Source organism: Schistocerca piceifrons, chromosome 4 (assembly GCF_021461385.2).
Source record: "Schistocerca piceifrons isolate TAMUIC-IGC-003096 chromosome 4, iqSchPice1.1, whole genome shotgun sequence".
NCBI lineage: Eukaryota > Metazoa > Arthropoda > Insecta > Orthoptera > Acrididae > Schistocerca > Schistocerca piceifrons.
This window is the reverse complement of record NC_060141.1, coordinates 582,871,327-582,882,029: the sequence shown is the minus strand read 5'-3', so window position 1 is coordinate 582,882,029 and position 10,703 is coordinate 582,871,327. Positions and strand designations below refer to the sequence as shown.

At 45.2% G+C, this 10,703-nt stretch overlaps 1 protein-coding gene across 1 annotated transcript in view; it reads right to left on the bottom strand.

Moving 5' to 3' along the window:
- Window positions 1-7,305: 7,305 nt before the first annotated feature.
- Window positions 7,306-10,703, bottom strand: part of LOC124796030 (carboxypeptidase B-like) — an 82,030-nt gene continuing 78,632 nt past the window's right edge. The window contains exon 9 of the mRNA XM_047260115.1: window positions 7,306-7,521. Coding sequence (XP_047116071.1) covers window positions 7,328-7,521 — 194 coding nt within the window. The 3' untranslated portion in view covers window positions 7,306-7,327. The remainder of the gene's footprint in view (window positions 7,522-10,703) is intronic.

The window sequence follows — 10,703 nt, the reverse complement described above, 5'->3', positions numbered from 1 at the left end:
GCAGCTACTTTTGTACTGCGTATATCGGCAGTTTCGGTGACTGGTGTAGCGATGAAGAGTCAACAAGAGATGCAAATAAAATTTTTTCGGGAGACAGAATATTCTCGATCGTATTAAGGCGAGTCATCGGAACTAAAATCCTCGCGGCGGCATACAAGTACTCGCGTGTTGTAGGAGACTCTCACGTTCATACGTGACACGATATAATAACGATGTCTCAGATATTACCAGAATTAATTCCGTAACTTTCTTAACAGCTTTCTCGCTGAAAGTTTCTTCAAGGATCAACAGAACGCAAATTCGTCAGCGACGACATTTTTCGTTACACAAGTGTAACACCTGCACACTTCTGACGATATTTTATTTTTTATCTCGGAATAATTCTATGTTTCCAGGATAAGATGTGTATCACAAGCATATATAAACTTTGAGACAGTTCACAGATTATTTTCAGTCCAAATACGTCAGTGTTCTCTTTTCCCTTTAGGTTGAAGTAGAACAAAATTAGTTTTTCTTTTTTTGTTTTCGTAACAGCTGGCAAGAATTTTCTTTTGGAATGTACACCATCAGACGCTTTTTCGGAATTTTTGCTAACATTTGAAATGAGAACTGACTGGCAATGCTGTGTAGGGCGCTGAGATGACTTCAGGGTGTCTATTAACGTGACGGCCGCTATAGCCTGTGGGACACGACTTTGAAAAAACGGTTTTTGTTTTGAACGGCCAGTGTCGGTTGGTCACAGCCAGTGGGCTCCCTGCCGCCGTTGGATAAGCAGCTGCCAGCAGAAAGTCGTATACTCCTAACTCACTTATTTGTTAGATAGTTTAATTCTTAATTTCTTTGCGTGTTTTTAGTACTTGCTTTGTTTAATTCATAAATTTCGGCCGTATTATAGTATTTAAGGCTTGTAGCATCGCGTTTTAGTGCCTGAATAGCGTAAAATCGCGTAGTCTCCTTCCGCCGCCGAGCAGTGTGTCAGCAGTGCGCAAGTAGCAGCATTACTGCATTTACTAGGCAATCTTGTATTTTAATAACCGTTTAAATTTTGTGTCGAGTTGTTTGTGCTCTCTGTAGATTAGTTCAGACGCTCTTTGCACAACAGTTTTTAGCGTGGATAGGGACTGCAACTGCTGTGTTCGGATGCAGGCTGAGTTGGCATCCCTTCGCTCCCAGCTTCAGGCAGTGTTGGCTTTGGTCACACAGCTTGAGGCTGTTGCCAATGGGCATCACTGTGGGGGTCCGGATGGGGGTTTGTCGGGGTCGGTCAGCTCGTCCCACGCATCCCCCGATCGGACTACGACTGTGGCTGCCCAGGATACTGCCCACATTGAGACTGATCCCTCACCTGTGGTAGAGTGGGAGGTCGTCTCGAGGTGTGGCAGGGAGTGAAAGACATTCCAGAGGGCTGAATGGAAGGCCTCTCCAGTTTGTCTGACGAACCGGTTTCAGGCTCTGTCTCAGGCTGATACTGATCTTCGGCCGGACATGGCTGCTTGTTCTGTTCCAGAGGTTGCCCCTCAGTCTGCAAGATCCGGGCGGTCGCAGAGGGTGGGCTTACTGGTAGTTGGGAGCTCCAGCGTCAGGCGCATAATGGGGCCCCTTAGGGATATGGCAGCAAGAGAGAGGAAGAAAACCAATGTGCCCTCCATGTGCATACCGGGGAGAGTCATTCCAGATGTGGAAAGGGTCCTTCCGGATGCCATGAAGGGTACAGGGTGCACCCATCTGCAGGTGGTCACTCATGTCGGCACCAATGATGTGTGTCGCTATGGATCAGAGGAAATTCTCTCTGGCTTCTAGTGGCTATCTGATTTGGTGAAGACTGTCAGTCTCGCTAGCGGGATGAAAGCAGAACTCGCCATCTGCAGCATCGTCGACAGGACTGACTGCGGACCTTTGGTACAGAGCCGAGTGGAGGGTCTGAATCAGAGGCTGAGACGGTTCTGCAACCGTGTGGGCTGCAGATTCCTCGACTTGCGCCATAGGGTGGTGGGGTTTCGGATTCCGCTGGATTGGTCAGGAGTCCACTACATGCAGCAAACGGCTACACGGGTAGCAGGGGTTGTGTGGCGTGCACTGGGCGGTTTTTTAGGTTAGATGGCCTCGGGCAAGTACATAAAGGGCAACAGCCTCAAAGGGTGCGGGGCAAAGTCAGGACATGCGGGGACCAAGCAGCAATCGGAATTGTAATTGTAAACTGTCGAAGCTGCATTGGTAAAGTACCGGAACTTCAAGCGCTGATAGAAAGCACCGAAGCTGAAATCGTTATAGGTAGAGATAGCTGGCTGAAGCCAGAAATAAATTCTGCTGAAATTTTTACAAAGGCACAGACGGTGTTTAGGAAGGATAGATTGCATGCGACCGGTAGTGGCGTGTTTGTCGCTGTTAGTAGTAGTTTATCCTGTAGTGAACTAGAAGTGGATAGTTCCTGTGAATTATTATGGGTGGAGGTTACACTCAACAACCGAGCTAGGTTAATAATTGGCTCCTTTTACCGATCTCCCGACTCAGCAGCATTAGTGGCAGAACAACTGAGAGAAAATTTGGAACACATTTCACATAAATTTTCTCAGCATTTTATAATAGTCTTAGGTGGAGATTTCAATTTACCACATGTAGACTGGGACACTCAGATGTTTAGGACGGGTGGTAGGGACAGAGCATCGAGTGACATTGTACTGAGTGCAGTATCCGAAAATTACCTCGAGCAATTAACAGAGAACCGACTCGTGGAGATAACATCTTGGACCTACTGATAACAAACAGACCCGAACTTTTCGACTCTGTAAGTGCAGAACAGGGAATCAGTGATCATAAGGCCTTTGCAGCATCCCTGAATATGGAAGTTAATAGGAATATAAAAAGGGAGGAAGGTTTATCTGTTTAGCAAGAGTATTAGAAGGCAGATTTCAGACTACCTAACAGATGAAAACGAAAATTTCTGTTCCGACACTGACAATGTTGAGTGTTTATGGAAAAAGTTCAAGGCAATCGTAAAATGCGTTTTAGACAGGTACGTGCCGAGTAAAACTGTGAGGGACGGGAAAAACCCGCCGTGGTTCAACAACAAAGTTACGAAACTATTGCGAAAGCAAAGAGAGCTTCACTCCAAGTTAAAACGCAGCGAAAACCTCTCAGACAAACAGAAGCTAAACGATGTCAAAGTTAGCGTAAGGAGGGCTATGCGTGAAGCGTTCAATGAATTCGAAAGTAAAATTCTATGTACCGACTTGACAGAAAATCCTAGGAAGCTAAATCCGTAAGTGGCTCGAAACAGCATATCCAGACACTCCGGCATGATGATGGCATTGAAACAGAGGATGACACGCGTAAAGTTGAAATACTGAACACCTTTTTCCAAAGCTGTTTCACAGAGGAAGACCGCACTGCAGTTCCTTCTCTAAATCCCCGCACAAACGAAAAAATGGCTGACATCGAAATAAGTGTCCAAGGAATAGAAAAGCAACTGGAATCACTCAACAGAGGAAAGTCCACTTGACCTGACGTGATACCAATTCGATTCTACACAGAGTACGCGAAAGAACTTGCCCCCCTTCTAACAGCCGTGTACCGCAAGTCTCTAGAGGAACGGAAGGTTCCAAAAGATTGGAAAAGAGCGCAGGTAGTCCCAGTCTTTAAGAAGGGTCGTCGAGCAGATGAGCAAAACGTCGATCTGTTGTATAATTATAGAACATGTTTTTTGCTCGAGTATCATAACGTTTTTGGAAACCCAGAATCTACTCTGAAGGAATCAACATGAATTCCGGAAACAGCGATCGTGTGAGACCCAACTCGCTTTATTTGTTCGTGAGACCCAGAAAATATTAGATACAGGCTCCCAGGTAGATGCTATTTTCCTTGACTTCCGGAAGGCGTTCGATACAGTTCCACACTGTCGCCTGATAAACAAAGTAAGAGCCTATGGAATATCAGACCAGCTGTGTGGCTGGATTGAAGAATTTTTAGCAAACAGAACACAGCATGTTGTTATCAATGGAGAGACGTCTACAGACGTTAAAGTAACCTCTAGCGTGCCACAGGGGAGTGTTACGGGGTCATTGCTTTTCACAATATATATAAATGACCTAGTAGATAGTGTCGGAAGTTCCATGCGGCTTTTCGCGGATGATGCTGTAGTATACAGAGAAGTTGCAGCATTAGAAAATTGTGGCGAAATGCAGGGAGATCTGTAGCGGATAGGCACTTGGTGCAGGGAGTGGCGGCTGACCCTTAACATGGACAAATGTAATGTATTGCGAATACATAGAAAGAAGGATCCTTTATTGTACGATTACATGATAGCGGAACAAACACTGGTAGCAGTTACTTCTGTAAAATATCTGGGAGTATGCGTGCGGAACGATTTGAAGTGGAATGATAATATAAAATTAATTGTTGGTAAGGCGGGTACCAGGTTGAGATTCATTGGGAGAGTCCTTAGAAAATGTAGTCCATCAACAAAGGAGGTGACTTACAAAACACTCGTTCGACCTATACTTGAGTATTGGTCATCAGTGTGGAATCCGTACCAGATCGGGTTGACGGAGGAGATAGAGAAGATCCAAAGAAGAGCGGCGCGTTTCGTCACAGGGTTATTTGGTAACCGTGATAGCGCTACGGAGATGTTTAGCAAACTCAAGTGGCAGACTCTGCAAGAAAGGCGCTCTGCATCGCGGTGTAGCTTGCTCGCCAGGTTTCGAGAGGGTGCGTTTCTGGATGAGGTATCGAATATATTGCTTCCCCCTACTTATACCTCCGAGGAGATCACGAATGTAAAATTAGAGAGATTCGAGCACGCACGGAGGCTTTCAGACAGTCGCTCTTCCAGCGAACCATACGCGACTGGAACAGAAAAGAGAGGTAATGACAGTGGCACGTAAAGAGCCCTCCGCCACACACCGTTGGGTGGATTGTGGAGTATAAATGTAGATGTAGATGTATTTACACATTTGTCACTATGATCTATTGATATGATGAAATTACAATTTCCTTGATACATATGAGTCTCAACTTTCTTTTCAGTAATGACAAAAGCTGAAGAAATAAATTAAAATTTGTGCTATGCCCGGGACTTGAACCTGGGTCTCCTGCTTACATTTTTTAAATTTTTTTCCCACTAGACGTCTTCCATTTCAGCTGTTACCTGTCATTTCAGCTGTCTTAAGCACCTTGCCACGTTTCACGCGGCTCCCCCAGTCGGAGGTTCGAGTCCTCCATCGGGTATGGGCGTGTGTGTTGTCCAAGCTACATTAAGCAGTGTGTAATCCTAATTTAGAGCTTCTTACGATCTAGGTGTGGTTATCCCGCTATACATTGTGAGAAATCTTATTTCAGACCGTTCAATTTGTCTTATTTGCTCAAACGTTGGACCCCAGCTTTTGCTTCATACAACAATGACGGTAGAGCAACGGTCGGTTTTCCTTTCGAACCTTACGTTTAAAAGTTCGTTGCATTTTTCCACAAAAATGCCTAAATCTTTCAAACTTTATTTCAACATCATCTGATTTTTTATGCTTAAGCCAATACCTCAAATATTTAAATCCACTTATTTTTTCCGTAAATTACAAATAGTTGCTCCGATTGACGATTTGAGCTCGGTCAGACTGACCATGATAACGAGACTCACGAAACAAGTAGTAACCGTTAACACAACTTTTTGTACGTTGAATAGATGCTATATAACAGTTAACTTATCAACTACACTGCTCGCCACCGTAAATGCAACACCCTGAAGGAAGCATCCGAATCGAGTGAAATTTACACCATGAGTTTGCAGCGATGAGATATGCAACTGATTAGAATTTCAGCGCAGACGCACATCACGCGCGCCTGTGGCACCACCTCATAGCGCCATTTAAGGCTTGGCGATTTCGACGAGTGTACGTTCGGCACGTGTGTTTACCTTGTGGTTGTTTCACAAGACGATCAGTTATGCCTCGTAGACAACAGCGAACATCGTTTGATCAAGTATCCGAGTTCGACAGAGGAAGGATAGTGGCTTACCGAGATTGTGGATTATCATACAGAGAAATTGCTAGTCGTGTTGGACGAAACCAAACAACTGTAATGCGGATATGTGACCGTTGGATGCAGGAGGGTACGACGGATCGACGTGGTCGATCGCATTCACCTCGGTGCACCACTGCACGTGCTGATAGGCAAATTGTGCGCATGGCAGTGACGGATCGCTCAGTGACATCCCGAACCATAGCACAGCACATTGCGTCTGTAACGCATCATCCAGTGTCTGCGCGTACCATTCGACGCCGTTTACAGCAGAGTGGTCTGTCCGCAAGACGTCCATTGCCTCGTCTACCATTGACGCAGAACCACAGACGTCTCCGTCGCCAATGGTGTGATGGCAGACGGATGTGGACGGCAGAATGGAATGACGTTGTCTTTACTGACGAGGCACGCTTCTGTCTGCAGCACCACGATGGTCGGATTCGAGTGTGGAGACACCGTGGAGAGAGGATGCTGGACAGCTGCATTATGCACCGCCACACTGGTCTTGCACCGGGTATTATGGTATGGGGCGGTATTGGATATTACTCTCGCACGCCTCTAGTACGCATTGCCGGTACTTTAAATAGCCGGCGCTACATATCCGAGGTGCTGGAGCCAGTTGTCCTTCCTTACCTTCAGGGCTCGGCCACAGCCATATTTCAACAGGATAATGCGCGACCACACGTGGCACGCATTGTCCAAAGGTTCTTCGTCAATAACCAGATTGAATTGCTTCCCTGGCCGGCTCGCTCTCCGGATCTTTCGCCGATAGAAAACATGTGGTCCATGGTTGCTCAACGAGTGACCCAGATTACATCCCCAGCTGCCACACCAGATGATCTTTGGCAACGTGTGGAAGCTGCTTGGGCTGCTGTAGCCCAGGAACACATCCAACGTCTCTTTGACTCAATGCCGAGACGTGTGGCAGCGGTGATCTCCAACAATGGCGGCTACTCTGGCTACTGATTCTGGCAGGAACCACATGTCACAGACGTCTGTAAACGTAATCATTTGATAGTTGGTCAACATGTTATCTACAAAATAAATTTTGTTGTGCTACCTCTAGTCTTTCTTGGTGTTGCATTTACGGTGGCCAGCAGTGTAATATCTAGAATCCATAATACAGATAATGTTTATGTACCTTTACTTAGCTTGCTAACTAGGGTGAGTAAGGAGAAATGTGTTACACTGTAGAAGGGTGGCGAAAGGTGCGTATAATTTATTATTTGCCTTTACACTGACAACGAGAATATAATACGGAAAATTGTATTTATTATAAAGAATCATATCTCACTCATAGAAACTGCTTCAGAACCGATCTTCATCGTCCATAGTTGTCAGCAATATATTGGCCGAAGACGCGTATTGCCTCAAAGAACGGTGTCACAATGCTGAGGATGTCGGATGCTGGAGGATCGAAACCCTCGTCCCCGCCACCAGGCAGTTCAAGGGTGAAGGAGAGGTTCACCCCAGCCACACCTTTCACCCAGTCGCTGCTCACGCCAGACGCCGTGTCTGTAAAAAACACGGGTAGTCCCATCGGTTATAAATATACATGACAGCCTACGAGAATGGAGAACAAAATCCTAGAAATGAAAAATAAAAGCATAGTCTTAAAGATCGCGAGGCTCATAGGACTCTCGTGTTCAACTACACACATCAAAAAAAGTTTTGCATCACCCCAGTTCTCGGAACTCCTGAAGATAGGCGTTGACTGTGGTTGTTGTATCAAAAACACAGTCACTTTGACTGTTCAGAGATGTCACTAAACCCGCCCAAAAATGTAAACAACCGCGCATGAGCAGCGCCTATTAGACGGAGGGGATCCGACAGCCGATCAGTTGCAGTCATTCCACAAGGAGGGAGGTACACGGCTCGTGTTGTCTGTAGTTCGATCGTGTCCGCATTGTTACTTTGTGCCAGGAAGGTCTCTCAACAAGGTAAGTGTCCAGCCGCCTCGGAGTGAACCATAGCGATGTTCTGACATGGAAGGGATACAGAGAGACAGGAACTGTCGATGACATGCCCTGCTCAGGCCACCCAAGGACTACTACTGCAGTGGATGACCACTACCTAAGGATTATGGCTCAAAGGAACCCTGACAGCAACTCCACAACGCCACCATGTTGAATAATGCTTTTCGTGCGGCCACAGGACGTCGTGTTGCGACTCAAACTGTGCACAGTAGGATGCATTGTGCGCAACTTCACTCCCGACGTCCATGGCGAGGTCCATCTTTGCAACCACGACACCATGCAGCGCGGTAAAGATGGGCCGAGCAACATGCTGAAGATTGGCGTCACATTATTTTCACCGATGAGTGTCGCATATGCCTTCAACTAGATAATCGTCGGAGACGTCTTTGGAGGCAGCCTGGTCAGGCTGAACGCCTTAGTCACACTGTCCAGCGAGTGCAGCAAGGTGGAGGTTTCCTGCTTTTTTGGGGTGGCATTATGTGGGGACGACGTATGCCGCTGGTGGTCATGGAAGGTGCCGTAACGGCTGTGCGATACTTGAATGCCATCCTCCGACCTATAGTGCAACCATATCGGCAGCATATTGGCAAGGCATTACTCTTCATGGAAAACAATTCGCACCATCACCGTGCACATCTTGTGACTGACTTTCTTCAGGATAACTATATCGCTCGACTAGAGTGGCCAGCATGAAAACTATCGAACTATTGACCATATCTGGGATAGATTGGAAAGGGCTGTTTATGGACGACGTGACCCACCAACCACTCAGAGAGATCCACGCCGAAAGGCCGTTGAGGAGTGGGACAATCTGGACCAACAGTGCCTTGATAAACTTATGGATAGTATGGCCACGGCGAATACAGGCATGCATCAATGCAAGAGGACGTGCTACTGGGTATTAGAGGTACCGGTGTGTACAGTAATGGTACAACATGCCATGTGCGATTTTCATGAGCAATAAAAAGGGCGGAAATGATGTTTATATTGATCTGTCTTCCAATTTTCTGTACAGGTTCCGGAAGTCTCAGAACCGAAGTGATGCAAAACTTTTTTTGATTCGTGTATTAAGTAATAAATCAGTCTTCATTCCTATCTGCTTCTTGATCTACGTTTACTTATGTACTCCATAAGCCACTGTATCGTATTAAAGATTCTTATTTTATTGACAAATGTGGGGCGTGAAAAATACCAAGGTTTGTTATAAAGTTTTAATTAAGACATCCGAAAAATAAAGCTAAATTTCTTTTTAGTTGCAGCTACATACTGCTAGAGGGACAAAGAAAATGGCCCAGGGCATTGATAAAGTGTATTATCGTTTGGCAGTTGTAAGGGGGAACAACGCCACAGAAACCCATGCTAAGTTGATGAAAGTATGCAGCAGGAACTGCTGGGCTAAGTCAGATGATAGATAACTTAGTTGAAAAAGAGGATCATTCTATGACAACGGGATGCGACTGAAAACAGTTTGAACTGGGATATGGCATATGTAGTAGGTGACGATCTGGACAAAATAGTTTCCCTGATTCATGACATCAACGTTCACTTTGTCGAGCTGTTCCGACGTAATGGTCGTCTACGCGTTAATGGAGCTGTGAGGCGAATTAATGAGTTAGAAATTGCACTGTTAGCAGCCGACATTGCGCATATTGCTTTAGTAACAGTCGGAACTATCGACAGATGGGATTTAACAAGTCACAGCCTACACCTAAACTGGACTGGGAAGGGAAAATTGGTACGTCTGATTCATGGGAGCGTACGGGGTAGATCTCGGGCCATGCGTAGACAATACCTGTTGTCATTGGTAGTAGAAGTAGTTCCATTTTAGGATAAATTCAGATAACAGATTATTCTGTCTAAAGGGTATCTTCATCATCTTTAAAAATTCTGCTATAAGCACTTACAATATAGATCCTAACACACCAAATGGCACACATACTATGTGTAATAAAGGAAAAGGAATTATTGGAAAAAGTAATGGGAACATTTCATAGACTTAGAAACTCGTCATCAAGATATACAGTCAATAAAAAATTATATATAGGAATGCACAGTTGACATACAATGCAAAGAAGAAATTGAATGCACTCTGGGACGTCATGAGACAGTAAACAGGTGGATATAAATGACACATAATAACATACCGATGAGGATGGGGATAAAGTAATAAGTGATCCATACCTCCTAGCAAATTATGTGACTGACCATTTTTCAAGTATTGCAGAGGAATTACTACAAAATTCCCAAAAACAGTTACAAACCCTATAAGTTCAAATGGTTCAAATGGCACTGAGCACTCTGGGACTTAACTTCTAAGGTCATCAGTCCCCTGGAACTTAGAAATACTTAAACCTAACTAACCTAAGGACATCACACACATCCATGCCCAAGGCAGGATTCGAACCTGCGGCCGTAGCGCCTAGAACCGCTCGGCCACCCTGGTCGGCAAACCCTATATGTAACTGTGCACTAAGTGCAATGGAGTTACTACCAAACACAGAACATGAAGTCAGAAAAGCCGTTGAAAATCTAAAGGATAAAAAGTCAGTAGACTTAAATGAAGTTCCAATGTGGGTGCTGAAGCAATGCATAAGGAGTTTACACGGTCTCTTAACAAACATGATAAATGAGTAATTGACACCAGGGAAATTTCCAGAGTAATCAAAACAGGAAATTGTCGTGCTTTTGTTAAAGAAAGATATCTCAGAAGCTCTCAGTGGC